Source organism: Myxocyprinus asiaticus, chromosome 31 (genome assembly GCF_019703515.2).
Source record: "Myxocyprinus asiaticus isolate MX2 ecotype Aquarium Trade chromosome 31, UBuf_Myxa_2, whole genome shotgun sequence".
Lineage (NCBI taxonomy): Eukaryota > Metazoa > Chordata > Actinopteri > Cypriniformes > Catostomidae > Myxocyprinus > Myxocyprinus asiaticus.
In genome coordinates, this window is record NC_059374.1 from 12,899,518 (window position 1) to 12,922,706 (window position 23,189).

The following is a 23,189-nucleotide window of genomic DNA, read 5'->3' on the forward strand; positions in this document are numbered from 1 at the left end:
ATTCAAAGAGTACACAGTGAGCAGTTCATCATTGTTTGAATCATAAAACATGTAACAATGAATCACTTTATGTTATTCAGGCCGACAATAAAGAAAGTATCACAGGGGATGTCAGACAGACAGATAAATCTATAGTTGAGAAAAATCCTTAAACCCTAAACAGGAAAGTGAAAGATTAGGATAATATCTGTCTGTTCATATGAACAATTCACTCATGATTTTTCCCAATGACTCATCTGGCTGAAAAAATTAATATATAAAAAGTATTTTAGCCTGAAGGACGTGTTGTACCACAAAGTAGGAAGGGCTTGGTTTTATGATCCCTAACAAAAAGTGCTGTGGTGGTACCATGGTACAGTGATGGGTTTCAAATGGTAATACCATGGTACTTTGGTATATAACGTGGTACTGAATGATTACCATATTCATCATGGTATTTACATGGTTCTCAAAGGTACTTCAAAGTATAGGATACTTTACAAATATTTGGACATTATAAAGATAGACCACACAGGTTATTTCAAATGCAGGACAAGGAGTACCATTTAAAAATTAAGGAATCCATTTATTAATAAAAAATAATTATTATTATTCAAATATAAAAATAAATAGACTTTTAAAAAAAAAAAAATTGCATAAAATGTTCATAAAATATAACTATTAAATTGCATTTTAAATATAAAAAATAGAACTTTAAACTGCATTTTAAATGAATTATCATTTGGACTACTTTTATAGTACTTTTTTGGTGTTTATTTATTTATTGCTTGACAGGCATGCTGTCAAGTAAATTTACTGCAGTGAGTAAATAATGACACAATCTTCATTTTTGGGTGAAATACTCCTTTATAGGGATAGTTCACCCAAAAATGAAAATTCTCTAATCATTTACTCAACCTCATGCCATCCCAGATGTGACTTTTTCTTCTACTGACAAAAAACGAATATTTTTAGAAGAATATCTCCTCTCTGTAGGTCCATACAATGCAAGTGAATGGTGGCCAGAACTTTGAAGGACCAAAAAGTACATAAAGGCAGCGTAAAAGTAATCCACACTCCAGTGGTTAAATCAGAAACTATTTAGCAGAGACAGGCCACTTCTATTCAAATGAATGGGAGAAATTGGACTGCCCAATGGTCAACGGGTGTAGAGAGGAAGTTCCGCTTTACAGGTGAAAGAGCCAATCACCTTTTAGATACAAACATTGCCTGTCAATCAACCCAAAAACGTGCATGCGCATTAGATATACAAGCCGGGAAAATTTTATTTTTTAGCGTAATCTGAGGTAAAGAAGCACAATTTACGAGACCAGTGTTGTCAGATTTTACTGCTAATTTGAAATATATTCCTTGGTCGTAATCTTGACCAACTGTTTTGGAGAATTCGTCCTTTCCCCATTCAAGTAGACAGAAGCTGCACTTTCATGACTCCATATCTTCAGAAGCAATAAGACAGATGTGGGTAAGAAAAAGACTCACTTTCACTTTTACTTTCACTTTCAAATTCTTCTTTTGTTTTTGACGATTCACATTATATGTGCACATCGCCACCTGCTGGGCAGAGAGGAGAATTTATAGTAAAAAAAGGATGTAAATATTGATCTGTTTCTCACCCACATCTATCATATCGCTTCTGAAGATATGGATTTAACCACTGGAGTCGTTTGGATTACTTTTATGTGCTTTTTGTAACTTCAACGTTCTGGCCACAATTCACTTGCATTTTATAGACCTACAGAGCTGAGATATTTTTTTTTTAAATCTTCATTTGCATTCAGCAGAAGAAAGAAAGTGATACACATCTGGGATTTTTAGGTGAACTATCCATTTAAAAGAGCATTTACCAATTACTTTATGGTATCCATTTGCCAATGGAGTTAAAAAGCATCATCAGATTGTTGATAACATGGAAACAACCAATGAACTTTTGACTGAATTTTAAGTCTGTCTGATTTTAAGACAAGCCCTTTTGATGCACAATGGCTTTCAGCAAAGGCAAATGCTGCTAATAAATTGATAATTGATTCAATTTTTTTCAAGTGACGCTTCTAGCCTTCTAAATAGTTTCAATTTATAAAATAACTTCAAGGCATTTCTGACCACCATGACAAGGACCCTTTGATTCATTTTTGAAATAAAGGTGAAATTAAATGGCCTAATTCTGGATGGGCACTGCAGTAAACTGTATTCTCTGTGCATTTACAAAGGGAAAACATCATTCATATTTGAAAGAACAAAGACAGACTTTTGAACAAGAGGGCAAGAGGAGTTTCTAATCAAAGATGTTTTTGGTCACACATAAAGGGCTTATCAGACTCATTATCAGTGAAACGGGAATGAGATGAATCAATGTGAACCGCAGGGAGGTGCTGTCTGTGCCAAAGCCCCATTCCTCAGATCACTGGCAGCCAGACAGCACTCATCAACACTCCACATTAGAAATGAAAGGGACTCAATTGGCGGATACAGCCGCGGCCCAGTGATTTAACAGCAGGGCACTGTTCGCTATCTATTTTGCTCTATTTCCATGTCTGGTGCTTTTCACGTCTCTCGATCCCTGTTTCACTCTTGTACTGTCCCACATACTTCAATTTAACACCACGCTTAAAATCATCCAGCTATTTCAATGTCAAGAGTTTTACTGCTGCTCTAAAATGCTCTTTAACTTTCTATAACTTACCCTACATTTGGAAATTCTGATCATGCTGTACTCTCTCCACTTACAAAAATGTACCAGGGTTTTTGGATCTATTGTAATATTGTATACTATTATTTGAAGTACATTTTATTGCCATCTAAATAACATGGCAATACCATGTTTTTACCAAGCTTTTGCCACGGTATTCTTTAAAGTACCTTTTATTTGCTCTAAAACCCATGATAATACCATGGTATTCTTTGAATTGATATTTCATTCATCTAAATCCCATGGTAACACCATGTTTTTGGGCATGTATCATGGTATTCTTTGACATACCTCTCATTAACATCTAAATACCATAGGACAATGTAAACGTTCTCGCAAGAAGGAAGCTTCACGAACAAACACACATGACCATGACCCGCTCCACAGACGTCTACCATGATTTTACCACGGTAGTCCTTAAAGTAATTTTTTTTAGCATCTAAAAAGCATAGTAATACCATAGTATTCTTTTTTTTTTTTTTTTTAATCCCCTTTTCTCCCAATTTGGAATGTCAAATTCCCACTACTTAGTAGGTCCTCGTGGTTGCGCGGTTACTCACCTCAATCTGGGTGGCGGAGGAGAAGTCTCAGTTGCCTCCGCTTCTGAGACCGTCAATCCACGCATCTTATCACGTGGCTCGCTGTACATGACACCGCGGAGACTCACAGCACGTGGCGGCTCATGCTACTCTCCGCAATCCTCGCACAACTTTCCACATGCCCCATTGAGAGTGAGAACCCCTAATCGTGACCATGAGGAGGTTACCCCATGTGACTCTGCCCTAGCAACCGGGCCAATTTGGTTGCTTAGGAGACCTGGCTGGAGTCACTCAGCACACCCTGGATTCGAACTCGCGACTCCAGGGGTGGTAGTCAGCGTCAATACTCGCTGAGCTACCCAGGCCCACAATACCATAGTATTCTTTGAAATACTATTGAATTAATCTAAATATCATGGTAATACCATGTTTTTAGGACATGTACCATGCTTTTACCATGGTATTCTTTAAAGTACCTTTTAGTTAATCTAAAAACCATGATAATACCATAGTATTCTTTGACATACCTCTTATTAACCTGTCAATACCATGGTAATACCATGTTTTGCAGGATATGTATCATGTTTTTTCATGGTAGTCCCTGAAGTAATTTTTTATAAGCATCTAAAAAGCATAGTAATATGATGATATTCTTTAAAGTACCTTTTAGTTAATCCAAAAACCATGATAATACTAGGGTATTCTTTGAAATAACATTCAATTCATCTAAATACCATGGTAACACCATGTTTTTTGTACATGTATCACGTTATTCTTTGACATACATTTCATTACAATCTAAACACCATGGTAAAACCATGGTTTTTGGATATGCACCATGCTTTTACAATGGTAATCCTTAAAGTACTTTTTATTGGCATAAAAAATCATAGTAATACCATGATATTATTTTAAAGGTGCACTCAGTTATATTTTTCCTCATTAAAAAAGTTTTACAATGAATTGTAATTTTGCAATATATGTAGGGAATCATGAAAATTCACATTAAAATGAAGACTCCAGTCATATCAGTAACCTTATAAAAGCTGTTTTATTCTACATGGAGAGAGTCTGCACATGGGGGCTGCCATGTTAGAATCACATGACCAGCCGAATACTTCTGACTTAATCTCAGTAACCGTCCTGTTATTTGACACTTTCACTCATTGATTAAAGTAATCATAGCTGACTGTGAATACTAAATTTCTACAATGGCATCTGAAACTGCAAAATATTGATTAAAATGATGCTGCATCCAAGCCGCTAGGTGTCAGTGTAAGTCCAAGTTGACACAAAGACAAACGTTACTGAGTGCAACTTTAAGGCAATGACACTACAAGGTTCTTATTAGAAAGGGGTTGGGATGTTAAGGGGGGCGCCACTTCAGATCTCACCTTTAAATACCTTTGTGCTTTGTAATACATTATACATTTGTAATACTATGCTTTTGGACATGTATCATGGTATTATTTGACTACCTTTCATTCCCATCTAAATACAATGGTAATAACATAATTATTGGACAAGTATAATGGTAATACCATGGGTTTTTTGGACATGTATCATACTATGTACCATGTTTTTTGGAACATGATAATATCATGGCATTCCTTTAAGTGCCTTTCATTACATCTAACTGTTTATTATTTATGATATGGTATTATCTAAATACCAAATTATTTGAATATGGCAATCATTCTGCACCATGGTATTACCATAGGAAACCATCACTGTCCCATAATACTGCCACAGTACTATTTTTTAGGGTTCTGCATTATATGCGACACAGAGAAGACATGGAACCATCTCCATCACTGAATCACCCACCTAGAACCCTAAAACCCTCTATACTACTATTAGACTAAAGCACCCCATTTCTGACTTTCTCAGTGTGTGCAAATAAAAAAAATAAACAAATTCAGAGAAAGTCAGAGATATCTATATAGGTACAAAATGATCGCTCAGTCCTACTTACTGTAGTTAATCTAAGAACCAACAAAAAACACTACACCAGTTTCAGAATAAATAATGACTAATTTTCAACTTCAATTGGTTGTGAGTGAAAAACTGCTGATAAAGAGCATGTCATTTGCTTACATCAGCCACAGCATTAGTAAGACTAGATGAAGGCAGTGCTATTGGCAACATAACAAAACTGATGCGTTCAGCAGCCCTGCAGTCCTGTAACCTCCTTGTGTCTCTCTCTCTTAAGTCACTTCCCACTGTCTCTTAGTTAAAAGTGACAATGGACACCTCAACTGTCTGCCATGAACAAATGATGATGCACCTGGATAGCTGACTGCAGATCAGGTAGAAAAATGACCCTTGCACATTTTCCATGTTCAGAGTGAAACAGTACATTCAATGAGAAACAAAATGTAGGGTGGGACTTGATTTTATCCATCAGAAATTGAGTGGATAGTGAAAAATGGGCATTACATTTCAAAATAGAGTGGAAGGGGTGAAATGTAAGAGGGATTGGTGACGTAGGCTGAAAAGGAAAGTAATTTTAGATGTGGGGCAAGTTATTACATTTTGATAAATAAATTATTATGTATTTTTTATTATTTATTTATTTTTATTATTAAAGTGATAGTTCACCCAAAAATAAAAATTCTCTCATCATTTACTCTCATTAACATCTAAATACCATGGTTATACCATGTTTTTAAGACATTGTAAACATTCTCGCAAGAAGGAAGCGGGAAGTGGGGTGGCCTTTTTCCCTCATGCCGTCCCAGATGTGTATGACTTTCTTTCTGAACACAATCAAAGATTTTTAGAAGAATATCTCAGCTCTGTAGGTCCATACAATGCAAGTAAATGGTGACCAGAACATTGAAGGACCAAAAATCACATTAAGGCAAAAAATCTTTCTAAAAATCTTCATTTGTGTTGCAGAAGAAAGAAAGTCATACACATCTAGGATGGCATGAGGGCGAGTAAATGATGAGAGAATTTTCATTTTTGGATGAACTATCCCTTTAACTGCAGCATGGCATACATCAGTAGAGAGTCAGTCATATCACCGGAAGAGCAAGTTATGACATTTTGATTAAACAAGGTCAAATTTTGTTTTTAAAAAGCAAATATGCATGGATAAATCGTTCACAATAGTACCAGTGACATGCATTCAATTAGATAAATAGGGTCAATGTTGTTTTCATGTCAACTTTAATTATCTTGTAAAAATGAACTGTGCATAATAACACCATGAGCGTTTATTAAGTAAGCAAATCAATTTTGGGTCAATTTTGATTTAATGTTGACTTCAAAAAAGCCTTATTAATATTTTGTATGTGGGTTTGCACATACACTGAGCTAATGAGAATAAAGTTGAGCTTGTGCCTCTTAGACTGAAGCAATAGAGAAAAATGGGTTCAGCTAATGAAGATAAATGTAAAACATCAGGAATCCAAAACTTAACCTAGACTTTTTTCACATTTAGAACCACAGCAAAGAAATGAAACTTTCTCAGAAACCCCATGCAGCATTTGTTTCACCTTCTTTTGTCACCCGCAAGGCCTCCAGAGCAGCAAATAAAAAGCACCTTGCTGGCTAGAACTACACAAAATGAGTTTGGAATGACAGTCCCCCTACTTCAGCATAAACTCAATCAAGTTCCCTTCACTCTCTCCTCATTGAGGCAAATGCACCCTGAATTACACTGGCTGGAATCAGTGTTCACTGAACTAGAGAGAAAAGGGAAAGGGGCTTGAACTTGATGACCTTTCCATTTTAATAGACACAATGACTTCTGGTAATGTAAGAATTGCCAATATGTGACAATAATATAACAATCAATAATAATCCTGATATATGCTTGTCGATCTGACGACATAATTTGTACACTATATCACAGGTATAAACAATCTCAATACACTTAAGTTAACATGTAGCATGGAAATATTACATTTAAAGTCGTCTGTCATTACACACCTCTTTATGATGACCATAATGTAATTATTTCAATGACCAAACTAATTTGTAAACTTATATACACTTACAAATGGATTACATATAACACTTCAGGTTGCCAATTACATACCACCAATAAACTGAGGCTGATGTAATCATGCTATTATTTTAATTAATAAAATACTTTCTACACACTATTTAACATTCATAAAATATCTGCAAAATACTTGTAAAGCTGTTATAAAGCTCTTATAACACTTCAGGATAAATTATGCACATAGTTACATAGTTACATAGTTTTAGCTGTAATAACACTTCACATGTGTAATACAGCTGTTATAACACTTCACATGTGTAATAAAGTTGTTATAACACGTTTTGATGTAGTTATTGTAACGGCATAATTTAGTTGAGGACCAATACACTTTAAAAAGCACATGTTTGCACTACAGTTTCACACTTGTAAAGCTGTTATAAAGGTGTTATAAAGCTGTTACAGCAGCCCCACTCAACTTACTGCATATAAATATAAAATGTTCCTGTTGACAATGTATCACTTACCTCCAACAAACTGTAAACCCCCGGCTGCGCGTCCGATGGTTCTGGAAATGAGGTCTGATATGCAGCAGCCCATGAGCGCCGTCAGCGCCACCAGCAGAAGCAGACCACATCCAATCCCCGTCAGTATCGTACAGATCCGCCACTCCATGCTCGGAATGCCCTGAAAGTTCGCATAGCGCCCGCACTGCTCCAGCATGACAGTGGCCTGCCTCTCTTCGTCCCGGACAGGATACGAGCACCGCCGGAAAGTGCCAAAAGACACCGGCTTATCCATCTGAGAGCCCAGCAGCCAGTACGGCATAAAGAAGCCCACACATGAGGCTGCTGCGCTCAGCAGGGACACCAGAGTCCAGATCATCCCTGTACATGTTAGGCTGGATGCCATGCTGGAAAAATTGCTTTAGATATAGGACACACCTCCAAAGATTCCTTGGAAAAAGAGGATGTTACAAAATATAATTCTATTCCCTTGTTGGATGAGGATGTCTATCTCCATACAGTCTTCACCATGGTTCACTGTCCAGGGTCTTGTCACCTGAGGAAGAAACAAAACTGTCATCTGAATCTGAACAATGTTAAACAAACTTTATAAAAACTTTAATCAATAAGCCATTAACAAACATTATTTAATGCATAGAGTGGCCCCAAAAGTAGTTGGACACGTAAGTCTCACTTAGGCCTAAAAGTATGAATTTCATTGCATTTAATAACAAAATATAAGAGGCATCTGCAACCAAATGATGCTAGACCGTTTCTCAAAGCTAACTTCACTTTTCTAGCCATTTTTGTTAGGGGAAAAAAAAAAGTTGATTTTAGTATGTGTTAAGTTTACACAGGTGTCCTATGAGTTCATCACATTAACTATGAACAGCTTTATCAATATTTTTGCTATTTAAAACCTAGCATACTTCTTTTTGTGAAATGTTTGTTTGGAAAGTGTACTTGTGCTCTTTCTTTAAATTCAAATGTATTTTTTGTTATCCAATTCATTACACTCAAACACGCGAGAATAGAGCGAGTCTTGAGACGCGATTGTGCTTGACGCGCCGTCTAAAAACGCTCGTGAGCTTGACTCAGAGAGGGGCTATAGCAGAAGTGAGCGCAACGGAACACAATAGAGCGCGGGGGTCTCGAGACACAGAGAGGGGATCTAACTAACATCTAATATTTACACAAAAGATAAACCAATGTGAAAAGGAAAGAAAGGGAAAGAAAAGAAAAGAGGAAAAACAAACAGCCTGTCTTGCAAAGCTCTTAAATAGGCTGATCATCTATAATAGGCAGTGATGTATGCATGACAGCCCTGCATATAAACTCATGCCATGCAAATGAGAAGCATGCAGTCATGCAATGCACACTATGACCATAAAAGCATCGTATGTTATAACTTACATCGATATCTCCTATCTGATGTCTTAATTCAAACTCAGATCCAGCTGCATGGGACCGTCGACAAAAAAATAAACTTTGTCCGGTGAAGTGGGCGCAACTGGGGGTATATGCGCACGTATAACAAGCCTATAATTCCTTTAATTCCTGATGTCCTCTTTTGAGGTCCCCTTGTGTCTTTCTGTTTAGTCCACTGCTACTCCTGATGAAAAAAATGAAGTAATCCCAGTATGTTTAACAAGAGACGCAAAACATTCGTCCGCGTCCCTTCATAGACAGCAGCGCGAGCAGCAGTCCGACGGTGAGTGAATGTGTGCGATACTGTGCGCTTTCACTCAATGTTGTCTCCGCCCACAGCTGCTCCTGCACTCTTTCTAATGCCTTTCAAACCGGGGCTAGTTGTCACAAGCTTTACTCCTGTGAATATTTTCCGAGGTTTATTTTTGAAAGTCAATTTCTGTAGGCGCATACCTTAAAAGGATAACAATTCTGTCATTATTTAATCACGTTATGTTGTTCCAAACCACACTTTCTTCCCTGGAAAAATGGAAAATGATATGCAAAAGGACAAAAAAGATACTGTAATAGCAATAGAAGCGGAAAAACTGCAATAAAAGTTAATTAATATGACTGAGGCTAACAATAAAGGGCTAGTTTACCCCAAAAATAAAATTCTCTCATTTCCTCACCCTCATGCCATTCCAGATGTGTATGACTTTCTTTCTTCTGCAGAACACAAACAAAGATTTTTAGAAGAATATTTCAGCTCTGTTGGTCCAATTAATGGAAGTGAATGGTGATCAAAACTTTGAAGCTCCAAAAAACACATAAAGGCAGCATAAAAATATTCCATATGACTCCAGAGAGGTTTAATCCATACCTTCTGAAGCAATCTAATCAATTTTGGGTGAGAACAGACCAAAATGTAACTCATTTTCTTTCACTGTACATCTTGCCATTGCAGTCTCTAGGCATGATCATGATTTCAAGCTCGATTACTTGATGCATGTAATCATGATTATGATCGCCAAGGAGAATGCTGATGTCAAGATTTACAGTGAAAAAGATAGCCTTGTCTCATAGAATGAACGTTACTATAACCACATTTTTGCAAACTGACATTTACGTGCCACGTTTTACGTTTCGCCGCAGATTTCTGGTGAAATTACCCAGCTAGTCAAATTATGTGGCCATTATGTAACTGCAACGTAATATGATAACCAAACTGTCGTCGTGCCAATGTAACTGATTACATCATGACAACCGGAAAAGTGAAATTCCTGGATTCGCAGCCATAACATAACTTTGAAACGGTGCCAGTCTGTCATGATGATGTTGTGGCAACGTCGAGGATCAATAGTTGTTTGTTGGTAACCAGTTGGTAATTTTAGCTTTTAATGATTATTCTATGGGTGGACATGCAGTAGTGTAACTTAATTTATGTCCTTATTTGCCCAACATTAATTTAGAGGCTATTTAAACATTTGTGCGTATGAATAATGAATGAAAACTTAAAGTTAATGTACTTCATTTATTTTGACAGAGAACAGAGAAAAAAATGCAACAATGAAAGAAATTGAGACCTATTGCCATAGAACTGCAACGAAATTAGAAGCCTAAATGACTTTTATGCTCATATTAAACTCAGACCAGCTTAACACCTAATGCCTTGAATTATATTCGTTAATTTAATTTAAAGCAATTTTAAGGATATATAAAATGGTTAATGAATAATCATTGCAATATAATCTTCAGAAGATCTACAAAATTTTTAATTATATTAAATTATATAAATTGCAAAAATGTAAAATTAATCAGTTAGCAAAAAATTACAAATTAAAAATATATACACACACACACACACACACACACACACACACACACACACACACACACACTGGCAGCCAACAGTTTGGAATAATGTACAGATTTTGCTCTTTTGGAAATAAATTGGTACTTTTATTCACCAAAGTGGCATTCAACTGATCACAATGTATAGTCAGGACATTAATAATGTGAAAAATTACTATTACAATTGGAAAAAACTACTACTAAAAACTACCTCAAAGAGTTGTCATAAAAAAATCCTCCACGTGCAGCAATGACAGCTTTGCAGATCCTTGGCATTCTAGCTGTCAGTTTGTCCAGATTCTCAGGTGACATTTCACCCCACGCTTCATGTAGCACTTGCCATAGATGTGGCAGGCAATTCTCACGCACCTTACAGTCTAGCTGATCCTACAAAAGCTCAATGGGGTTAAGATCTGTAACACTCTTTTCCAATTATCTGTTGTCCAATGTCTCTGTTTCTTTGCCCACTCTAACCTTTTCTTTTTGTTTTTCTGTTTCAAAAGTGGCCTTTTCTTTGCAATTCTTCCCATAAGGCCTGCACCCCTGAGTCTTCTCTTTACTGTTGTACATGAAACTGGTGTTGAGCAGGTAGAATTCAATGAAGCTGTCAGCTGAGGACATGTGAGGTGTCTATTTCTCAAACTAGAGACTCTGATGTACTTATCATCTTGTTTAGTTGTACATCTGGCCTTCCACATCTCTTTCTGTCCTTGTTAGAGCCAGTTGTCCTTTGTATTTGAAGACTGTAGTGTACACCTTTGTATGAAATCTTCAGTTTTTTGGCAATTTCAAGTATTGTATAGCCTTCATTCCTCAAAACAATGATTGACTGATGAGTTTCTTGAGAAAGCTGTTTCTTTTTTGCCATTATACTTTTTCGTCAAAAATATTAAAAGCAAATAATACATATATATTAAAATAATACTTATATCATATATTACTATATATCATATATTACTATATAATACATATATATTACTATATACTGTAATATATTAATACTGCACTTTAAGTGTTGGGTCTGTGCAAGCCACCTACTGACAGCTGTGTTCCCTTGTTCATTTATCACATTTATTAGCTACAAAAACCTGATTATATTCAAATTTTAGTTTGGAGGAAACCAACACACATCATGTACTGTATCTATCTTTGTGGGGACTTTTGATCGACTAATATTGTTGTACCCTTACACAAAACTTTGCATTTTTTTTTATCTTCATTGGGACATTTGTTAGTATGTTAATTAATATGTTTACCCTTTACTTTTGCATATATAAGCACTGTGGTGTTCCATGTATCAAGTTGTCTTACTTAAGTATTACTTAAAATGTCAATTTTAACTCAAATATTTAAGTTCACTGAACTTATTTATATAAAAAAAAAATCCATGGACTCAAGATTTTAAGTATTAATAACAAACTTTTGATTACAAAATCGAGGCTATGGGGAAAAACAATGCTTTTCACTTGAATTCTTTAATTTTGTTTCCTTTGGGAGTCGCGTGGCACCATGCGAGGGTCGGACGTGTGAACAGTGATCTCTGTGCACTTTGCTAGTTTTTAATACTTTTTGTGTCATAAACTGGTGAGATTCGATATACCCTCTTCCATAACTGTTCTACGAAGACAATTTGTCTAGGAATTCAAAATCCTCGGGCTCTGGAGACATTAAAAGACACTTACATGCTCAAGCTGATTCCCCTGACAGGGCCGCAGACTGAGGACTCAGTTTGGATGGTGCGGTGGGAGAGATTCAGCGTCAAATGTCGAGCATGTCGGCAATGCTGGTGAAGGTCTTTGTTGACTTGAAGGATCTTGCTATAATACGTCGATCGATCACTGCCATGGAGACTAAATTCTCTGAGTTGGTTACTAGAGTGGGGTATGTAGAGAAATGGGTCGATTATCTGGAGTCATCGGAAAGGGAATTAGCTGCTAACCCGCTAGTGACTAAGACAGACTTCGAGTGCATTTGGGAAAAGTTGGAAGACATTGAGAATCGTAACCGGTGAAACAATGTCCAAATTGTTGGAATTCCTGAGAATGAAGAAGGCCGAGATATGGTGAAATTCCTAGACGAGCTCTTCCCGAGTCTGCTCGACATAACAGGCCATAAGCTGGAAATCAAGCGAGCTCACAGAGTTCTGGCTCAGAGATCTGCAGAGGGAAACAGGCCCCGATCAATTCTGGCCAAATTTCTGAGATCATCCTATAAAGATCTTGTGTTACACGAGGCGAGGAGTAAAGGAAGGCTTTCTTGGAAGAACCACAACATTTTCTTGTTCCCAGACTTTGCGAATTCGACGAGAGAAATGTGATTGATTCAAGGAATGCAAGAAACTCTTACATCAACAGAAGGTCATTTTTGCACTGATGTTCCCGGCCAAAATGGGAATAGATGCTAAGGATGGCTGCAAAATATTTATATTCCCACAGCAAGCAATGTCTTTCATAAAGTCAATGGAATGAGTTAGTCATTGCGTGATGATCTCGATGCAGCCGAGTGGACCTGACTCACTGAACATTCACTTGACAGTCTGAGGAAACTGGGTGCCTTTTTTGTTTCTTTATGTGTTGGATCTGCCTAGCGACTGGAGTTTGTTTTGTGGAATAACACTCCTTTGGGACAGTATGTGGATGTATCTGCATGTTCTTGGTGCTTATGCCTCCTATTGGATAGAGTTTGTTTTGTGGAATATTTCTTGCTAACATTGGAGTGAATAGGGCATTTGTGGGCCTGACTCACTGAACATTCACTTGACTGTCCAAGGAAATTGGGCAGCTTTTTTTTGTTTCTTTTTGTGCTGGTTCCGCCTAGTGGCTGGAGTTTGTTTTGTGGAATAACACTCCTTCGGGACAGTATATGGATGAATCTACACGCTCTTGGTGCTTATACCTCCTATTGGATGGAGTTTGTTTCATAGATTATTTTCTGCTGTGTAATTCTGTCTCAAAAAATGTGTATAGAAACACCAGACTTGAGCAATCCAATGGCAAAGTTGTCACGGGGGCTCTCATAGGCGTACATGGACTGTTTGAGTTTAGAGGGATGGATGCCAGTTGGCACTATCATGCGTGGGGTTAATGTGCATGTTTTTCTGTTTTTTTAGTTCTGGGGGAAGTTCGGGGTTTGTTTGTTGCTCTAATGTTGGAATGTGGTCTTTATAATTTTGTTTTTGACACACAATCTATTTTTTCTAATATGTCAAAATCCACATGAGTGGATTGTGTCTCTCCACGTGGAATGTGAATGGGTTGGGGCACCCCATAAAAAGAAGGAAGGTTATTTCTTTTCTTAAATGTAAGAAAAATGATATAGTGTTTCTTCAAGAAACCCATCTCTCCCCACAGGAAGCTGAAAAATTTGGGAAGATATGGGGTGGACGTGTTTTCTTTAATGCTGGCTTAAGTAAGAGCAGGAGAGTCATTACATTGATTAGTAAGCATCTACAATTCAAATGTCTCAAACAGAGTAAAGATAAATTAGAAAGAGTCATTATTGTTTTGGCAGAAATTCAGGGGCAAAGGTTGATTTTGGCTAATATTTACACACCTAACGCTGATGATCAGGGCTTTTTTCTAGATCTTGAAGGGATGTTGTAAGCTGCTGACACCCCTCATGATATAATATTGGGAGGAGACTTTAATCTTTTGATGGACTCAGTCCTTGATCATAGTGAAGCAAAACGTGTAAGCCCCCTAGAGCAACAGTGATGCTTCACAGGATGTGTAAAAATCTTGGTCTTACAGATATTTGGAGACTTTTGAACCCATCTGGTAGGGACTATACATTTTTTTCATCAGTCCATAAGATTTATTCTAGAATAGATAATTATTTGTTTTATATATCTAAGTCCGTCATTTCATTTGCTGTTGATTGTTCAGTTGGAAACATTTTAGTCTCAGATCAGCTCTGGTGAGTTTAGAGGTGTTGCCACATACAGAGAAAAATAAATCATATAGTTGGCGGTTTAATGTACCCCTTTTGCAAAATCCTGATTTCCAACAAATGCTAAAGGCTGAAATCAGTGTCTATATGGAGAACAACTGGACCTCAGTATCTTCAGTGGGCATGGCTTGGGAGGCACTTAAGGCAGTTCTTAGGGGTCGGATCATGCAGGATGCCTCATTCACCAAAAAATCCAAAGCACGAGAACTTGTGGAGTTGGAAGGTAATTCTGAGCTGAAGTGCAGAATGTCGTCTGATGGCCTCAGAGAATTGACCCGATTGAAATACAGATATAATACTATTTTGTCACAGAATGTGGAGTTTTGGCTATTCAGGGCAAGACAGTCATATTTTGAGTCTAGAGACAAAGCAGGTAAGCTTTTGGCTAGATATATAAAGCAGAGAGAGTCTTTTTCTACCATTCCCTCAGTGAAATCTGCTGGTGGTGAAATATTTACCTCAGCCATTGATATTAATAATGCTTTTAAAGAATTCTATCTTGATCTCTATAGTTCCATGTCTTCGTCTACTGATGAAGACATTAGAAACTTTGTGGAACAATTAGAACTCCCTAAATTGATGAATGAGCAAAAAAAAAATGATCTTGATTCTGAGATAACCTTGGAGGAGCTTGGCGAGGTAATTAAGGCCTTGCCTACAGGCAAGGCTCTGGGGCCAGATGGCTTTGCCACTGAATATTTTAGATCTTATGCTACAGAACTGGCTCCACTCTTGTTAGAAGTTTATACAGAATCATTAAAGAATGGAAAGCTTCCGCCAACCATGACACAAGCCCGGATCAGTCTGATTCTTAAAAAGGACAAAGATCCAAGCAAGTGTAAGAGTTACCGTCCAATTTCCTTGATCCAGCTTGATGTAAAAATATTGTCAAAAATTCTGGCTAACCGATTAAGTTATGACATCTCTTATACATACAGATCAAGTGGGGTTTATTCAGGGCCGCAGCTGTTCTGATAACATTAGGCGTTTCATCAATATTACGTGGTCAGTGACGAATGATCAGACTCCGGTTGTGGCCATCTCACTTGACGCCAAAAAGGCGTGTGATATGGTAGAATGTGATTATCTTTTTACGATTTTGGAAATATACGGGTTTGGAAATACTTTTATTGGAGGGATCAAGTTATTTTATAGACACCTGGTAGCAGCGGTACAAACAAATGAATTAATTTCAGTTTTTTTTCTCTGAATAGGTGCACCCAGCAGGGTTGCCCACTTTGCCCATTATTGTTTGCCCTGGAAGCATTAGCAGCCACAATAAGAAAAGAGGATGATTTTCCAGGGGTGATGGCAGGAGGCGCATAAGCTTCTGCTTTATGCAGATATTTTATTATTCATCTCTGACCCTTCTAGATCTATGTCTTGCCTCCACAGAATTATTAATTCCTTTTCTAAGTTCTTGGGATACAGACTTAATTGGTCTAAATCCAAAGCTTTGGCTAAGACAGCGTACTGCCCGATAACAGCTTTTCAGCTGGGTGCCTTTCAGTGGCCCAAACAGGATATTAAGTATTTGGGCATTTTATTCCCAGCAAATTTGTGTGATTTAGTTAGAGTTAATTTTGACCCTTTAATAAAAAGGTTTTCGAATGATGTGGGCAGGTGGGCTTCATTACATTTATCGATGATTGGGAAGGTTAATGTTATTCAAATGAATTGTATTCCACAATTCAACTACCTGCTACAGTCTCTCCCTATAGATGTCCCCCTCTGTTATTTCAAGCAATTTGATAGCATAGTGAAGTCCTTAATTTGGAATGGAAAACATATCAGATTACATTTCAGTAAGCTGCATAGGCCGATTGACAAAGGTGGGCTAGGCCTAACCAAGATTTTGTTTTATAATTATGCGTTTGTCTCAGACATTTGGCTCATTGGTCGCTTCCACCTAAGAGAGCCCCTCCCTGGTTTTGTATTGAACAGGAAGTTCTTGCCCCTATTTCGCCATTGCAAACCTTTTCTATCAAACTAACCGGAGAAGTTAAATTACACCCCGTTATCTCGCATTTACACTCGGTATGGATAAAAGTGTCCAGAGTGTTTCATTTGGACATTTATTTAAATGTTGCCTCGAGCTTATGGCTGAACCCCAAATTATGCATTAGTAAGACCCCTTTCTGCTGGTCAGAGTGGATTGTGAGGGGGGTTACTACACTTGGTGACCTATATGAGAGAGGAGTGTTGAGATCCTTTGTTCAACATTTTGGGATTCCCAGATCTCAGTTCTTTAGATATTTACAGCTGCGCCACCTGCTCTGTACTATTTTTGGGAGTAGCATACACCCCCCTAAAGCAGCAGATACTCTGGGAGAGGGGATTACTGCTTTTGGAAAAGGTCATGAGGCATCAGTGTATCAGTCCCTGCTAATTCAGAGTCTGGGGATGGAGCTTCAACTTCTCTCAAGAGATTATGGAAGAAAGAGTTCAACTTGGTATTGGAGGAGGGAGAGTGAGTTAGGATTCTAAAAAACGTCAAGTCTGCATCTAGAGACGCAAGGGTGCGCCTTATGCAATTCAAGATTTTACTCGATTCTATTGGACCCCCTCTAGATTGTATAGGCTTGGTCTTAAAGACACACCCACCTGCTGGTGATGCCAATCAGAGGATGGAGACATAACCCATGTCTTCTGGGGGTGTGTTAAGATCCAGGAATTTTGGTTGAAGGTTCAGAGTTTTGTGTGTGATGTATTGGGCATGTATTTTTAATTCATTTTACCCCAGACTCTGTATTTTGGGCAATAGGGCAGTCATCGATGTTGAAAATAGACACATAAAGAGTTGGGTCCTAACCAGTGTCATGCTTGCCAGACAGATTGGAGGTCAGCTGGTGCGCCCTCATTTCAGGAGTGGTGCTCGGAGATGGGGAGGGTGGCAGACTTTGAAGAAGGTTAATTTAGAAGACTAAGGAAATTGAATTTGTTTGTGGAGAAATGGGGCAGATATCTGATGTTGCTGGATGTGTGATTATTATTATTTTGTATTTTATTTTTATTTTTTTTATTTGTGTGTGTCTATAATCATGTACGACCACTGGGATGTTGTTGGATGCCAGGGTGGGGTTGGGGATTGGGAGGAGTGATAGTGGGGGTTAATTGTTGATTCTGTGCATATATGTTTTGTTTTTCTGTGTTCAATATGTGAATCAATAAAAAATTGTTAATCAGTAAGCTCATGATTGAAGGCTTGCAGTTTACAATAATAATAATAATAATAATAATAACAAATAATAATTATGTTTACTTTGGCCAAAGGGAATTTATGGGGGCATTTAAATAGTTGTAATTAAGAAATTATAGATGTTTTAGCTCTTTTGCAGTATTATTTATGTTGTTTCGGTGCAAATAGTTATTTTGTGTAATGTCACCATTAGGATGATCAGTGTCCCATTTGGTCAAGTTGGACCCTTTTGACTAATTCTCTTTGTGCATAAGGATGGGCATAGAAATGTATCAATTCGTCGAGTACAAACTCTTCAGACAGGTTTAGCAAGTTCTGTTCTCTTTTTTGTGTGCTGCTGTGTTGTGTTCTGTTGTCACTATCACTGTGGAGGACCTGTTTTTAGATAAACAAAACAAGTTTTTGCTTGAACGCCCCAATGTTGCGAGGGGGCTGCGTGAAATGTTGCTCTTGTGCCCTATCATGAACGTGCACGGGAGATCAACGGTCAGTGAACATTTTCACTAAATAATACATTAGATTTTGTTTGTTTCTTACCAAACCTTATTGTATGCTTTCATAACAATCATGAGTTTGATGGAATAATTTATTAGACTTCTGAATTATACTTTTGCATTCTTTTGAAGCTTGAAGAGGTAGTTATCATAAACTGCCATTAAATGACATCACTGAGCACAGTTTCTTTCAAACTTTCTCCCTTTGTGTTAAGAAAAAGAAAGCTTGAAGAGGTAGTCATCATAAACTGCCATTAAATGACATCACTGGGCACGGTTTTTCAAAATTGATCCCTAAGAAAAAGAAAGAAAGTCATATAGGGTTATAACAACACTGGGGTGAGTAAACAATAGCTGAACTGTAATTTTTGCTTTAACTATCCCTTAAGTCTACTTGCATCTAGTTTATTTAACCTAAATAGTTAAATTCATTCTATATGAACACCAAGTTAATTTAACTTAATTACATAAGTTTTGGAGATGCCATTACTCAGCTCAACTGAGGAAATGAGTTTACATAATCTAATAAGTAGTCAACTTATACGAGTTTTCAGTGATGGAATCAAATGGAATCAGATGGTACCATGGTCCATGCCCGAAAAAAAAAAAAACTAATACCCCAAAGTACCATATTTGGTACCTTTTGTTAGTGGAAAAAAAAAAAAAAAAACTACTGAAGCAGCTTAACATTTAAGTTTCCAAACACAATAAAATCTGTGATCTTTTCAGGTGACACACCATGCTGTCAATATAATCCCCTACCCACTGGCTGTTGTTAAAAGAAACAGATTACTTCAAACCAGTGTCATGACATTAACTTCACCTTGCCTGAGGGAAAAAAGGGAAGACACCTTGACAATGAATAATCACAGCCACTACAGACACTGCACCAGAGGACAAACACAATTGAATTTCAGGCTATTTCTCCTCAGAGGGATTAGATGGGGAGAGGAGGTGGGGCACAGGGTTATGGCTCTTTGTGGTGTTTGTGGATGTAAGGGGTTTCTGAATAATTCACAGCTTCTCCAGCATGCACCACTTTTCACCAGCATCTCCTGAGCTTTACACACATGCTGCATCTATTCTATCCTAACTATAGTAAGCACACAGAGCTCTCTCACTGTCCTGGTGTTGAGTGAGACATTAAGAATGAAAATTGAAATGTTTGTGTTTGTTTAATTATTGTTTTATTATTTTTATTTTTATTGATCTAGGATATAGGTGAGACCAAGGTTTGTTGTTACACATGGAAGTTGTCTCTATGGCTAAATCTCTATATGGTTTTGAGTCTAAGGTCCAATGAAAATCCCAGGAAGATCAGCAGTTACAGAAATACTCAAACCAGCCCATCTGGCACCAACAATCATGCCATGGTCCAAATCATTGAGATCACATTTTTCTCCATTCTGATGATTGATGTGAACATTAACTGAAGCCCCTGACCCATATCTGCATGTTTTATGCACTGCAATGCTGCCACATGATTGGCTGATTAGATAATCGAATGGATGAATGTTGGTGCCAGATGGGCTGGTTTAAGTATTTCTGTAACTGCTGATCTCCTGGGAATTTCACGCACAACAGTCTCAAGAATTTACTCCGTATGGTGCCAAAGACAAAAAAACATCCAGTGAGTGGCAGTTCTGTGGATGGAAATGTCTTGTTGATGAGAGAGGTCAACAGAGAATGGCCAGACTGGTTCGAACTGACAAAGTCTACGGTTACTCAGATAACCTATCTGTACAACTGTGGTGAGAAGAATATCATCTCAGAGTGCTATTCTGAGATGCGGGTTGGCACTGTTTTGGCAGTGTGAGGGGGACCTACACAATATTAGGCATGTGGTTTTAATGTTGTGGCTGATCAGTGCATGTCTTACATTAAATAAAATTGTGTGTGTGGAGGGCTTTACTGGTTGTTTAGATCAGTGTTACTATCAGAAATAATTAATAATTATTTCTTTAGTTATTAATTAACATTTAAATTAATTAATTGAATCTAACTCATTAAAACCTCATATGGGGCTCCAGTAAATGTAGAGCACTACGTTTAGGAGCAAGTTTGGTTATTAGCAATAATTAATAATTATCAAAGATAATTATTAATTATTAAAATCAATAGAACATTGATGAGAATCAATGTTAGCTTTTCTAATCCTTTAAATCAACAATTATTAAAGATAATCGTTAATTGTTAACATCGATGAAACATTAATTAAAATTAACACTAACTTATTGATCATTCAAATTCAACAATCATCAAAGATAATTATCAATTATCAAAAATCAATAGAATATTAATAAGGATTAACATTGACGGGGCACCACCCTGGAATCAGGGACTAATAACCAGATAGTATAACAGTCTGAATATTAGATTGTTTTCTTAGGAAAATCGACATCTGAAGAATATTGATTTTCGGGAAAAAACAATGAATGAAGGCTTGAATCCGAGCACTGACATCCCGTCAGCATGACACAGGCATATGCAAAACAAACCAAAACACTTCTCTTTGTAATATAACAAAGTTTATTTATGCAGTAATATCAATTAATAATTAATACAATGCAGTCAATAAACTTACAACTTACAACTACAAACTAAACAGTGATATGATTAGATATGGAAATCAAAATAATCCTATAACACATGAGGGTGTGTGTGTGAGAGTGTGTGTGTGTGTGTGTGTGTGTGTGTGTGTGTGTGTGTGTGTGTGTGTGTAAGGAGGGACGCACACAAAATGGCAGAGGTGACTCTCGTGGAGAGTTTGTCACGCGAGACTTCCGGCCAGGGAATATGACCGCGAATGTGGGCGGAGAGAAACCAGTCAATGGTAGCTTAGGGACAAAGCTGAACTTTATCACAAAGCTATCTACTAGCCAAAAATGTGTGCCAGAATGGTTGTGAGGGGTCACGTGTGTGTGTGTGGTTAGTACGAGAGAGAGAGAGAGAGAGAGAGAGAGAGAAAATTAAGTGACGGCCCCAAAGCCGATTTCGCGATCGTGGGAGAGAAAGCAGCTGTTAGTTTATCACTCAGAGACGCGGTGGACGGCTCGTAAACAGTCCCCCATTCTTTGATTCTATAATGGATAAACTCAGTTTTCCGGTCTCACTCGCGATGGCGAAAATGCACAACAGTCCAATTTGGTTGGACCACAATACAGCAAATCAAATTCGTGATAAATAATACCCTGAGTATTAATAATGAGCAGACATGGCGGTCCATAAACTGTACAAGCAAAAACCTTGAAACACAAGAATAACACACTATAATATTCTATCTCTGCCCAGACGTAAACCTCTTACTTGAATCGCATGAGGATGCAGGTGGAATGTGTGTTCATCCGTCCTTTAACTCAGACTCGGTTCCTCGAGGCTTGGGTGATGACGGGAGGCCGTTTCCTCGCTCTGTCAGCTGATTCTCGGTGGGCTGGTGGAGAAATCAGAAACGTCGACTTGATTGAAGATGGAAGAGAAATCTTTAATCTCTTCACTTCTGCAGGCAAATGGATGAAGATGCGGATTGCTCGGCGGTCTCCTTCGGATCCGTTAAGAGTATTCGGTTGAACACAGAGTAATCTCAACTCGTCCAGCGAGATGGAGATTGTATGGCCAGAGTTTCAAGTCGGACGTTACTTCCTTGTGCCACGAGGCTGCCCCTGAGAGCAACGATGAGTTACGTCTACACACGGCAAGCAAAGTTGCTGGAAGCAAATCCCTGAAGCATTTCAGAGGTATTTCTACTCCTGATGATGTCATGGTTGAGGTGCGTTCTGTTGTGTGCCTCATCCAATAGGAGTTGAGAGTTCGATCCTTTAGTGAGCAAGGCTTCATGGGATCTGTAGTCTGTTTTGGACTCCCTTTGTTTGATTTTGGTGCGATTTTTATCAGTATAGTTTACGACTTATGTGGGGGCCTGAGTTAGGTTTTATGACTGTGTTAGGCCTGCCTTTGTCTTCTATCTGACTACATGAGGCCCAACATGTGTGTGTGTTGGGGGGGGGGGGGGGGTACATGTTTTTCTAACCCTCAGATTGCATTACCTGTTTATGACAAACCGTTTAAATGTAAATTTTATAAATATGTGGAAACATTGGAGGGTGTAAGGAACACCAAAGGAAAAGAGAACTCCTGAATCCACCCAAATGTTGCAATGTTGTATTGTGTTGTTAAATAAAGCATTAAGAAAAATATTGTATTAACTGAGAACATCTGCTCACGCACTGAAGTAGCTTGGTTTCTTTTACTATTTTTAATTATCGTTTAGGTTTTTTTGCAGTTACAGTAAATACGTGGCATGCACAGACCTTAGCAGGGACAGGGGCAGAAACATAAAAAAAGTCACTGATATATATATATATATATACATACAGTATATTTGTGTCATGGATCTGGTGGGTCTGCCTGTCTTTTCCTGTGTGTCTGTGTGAGGTTGTTTTTCCCTCGTGTGCTTCCTTTTGCCGCGTGAGCGGCACAATTAGCGTTTTCATGCGAATGCTCATTTGCTCCGTTCACAAGCTGATTATCGCCATCTACAATGTTTAGTCAATGGTTTGTGTCTTTACTGCGGATGACCGGGTCACACTGCTGCCTTCTGTCTGGTA

At 37.8% G+C, this 23,189-nt stretch overlaps 1 protein-coding gene across 1 annotated transcript in view; it reads right to left on the reverse strand.

Moving 5' to 3' along the window:
- LOC127421912 (LHFPL tetraspan subfamily member 6 protein-like) overlaps window positions 1-9,383 on the reverse strand; it is a 121,562-nt gene extending 112,179 nt beyond the window's left edge. The window contains exons 1-2 of the mRNA XM_051665131.1: window positions 9,097-9,383; window positions 7,705-8,239 (exon numbers count right to left, since the gene is read on the reverse strand). Of these exons, the coding sequence (XP_051521091.1) occupies window positions 7,705-8,089 (385 nt within the window). The 5' untranslated portion in view covers window positions 8,090-8,239; window positions 9,097-9,383. The remainder of the gene's footprint in view (window positions 1-7,704; window positions 8,240-9,096) is intronic.
- Window positions 9,384-23,189: the final 13,806 nt, after the last annotated feature.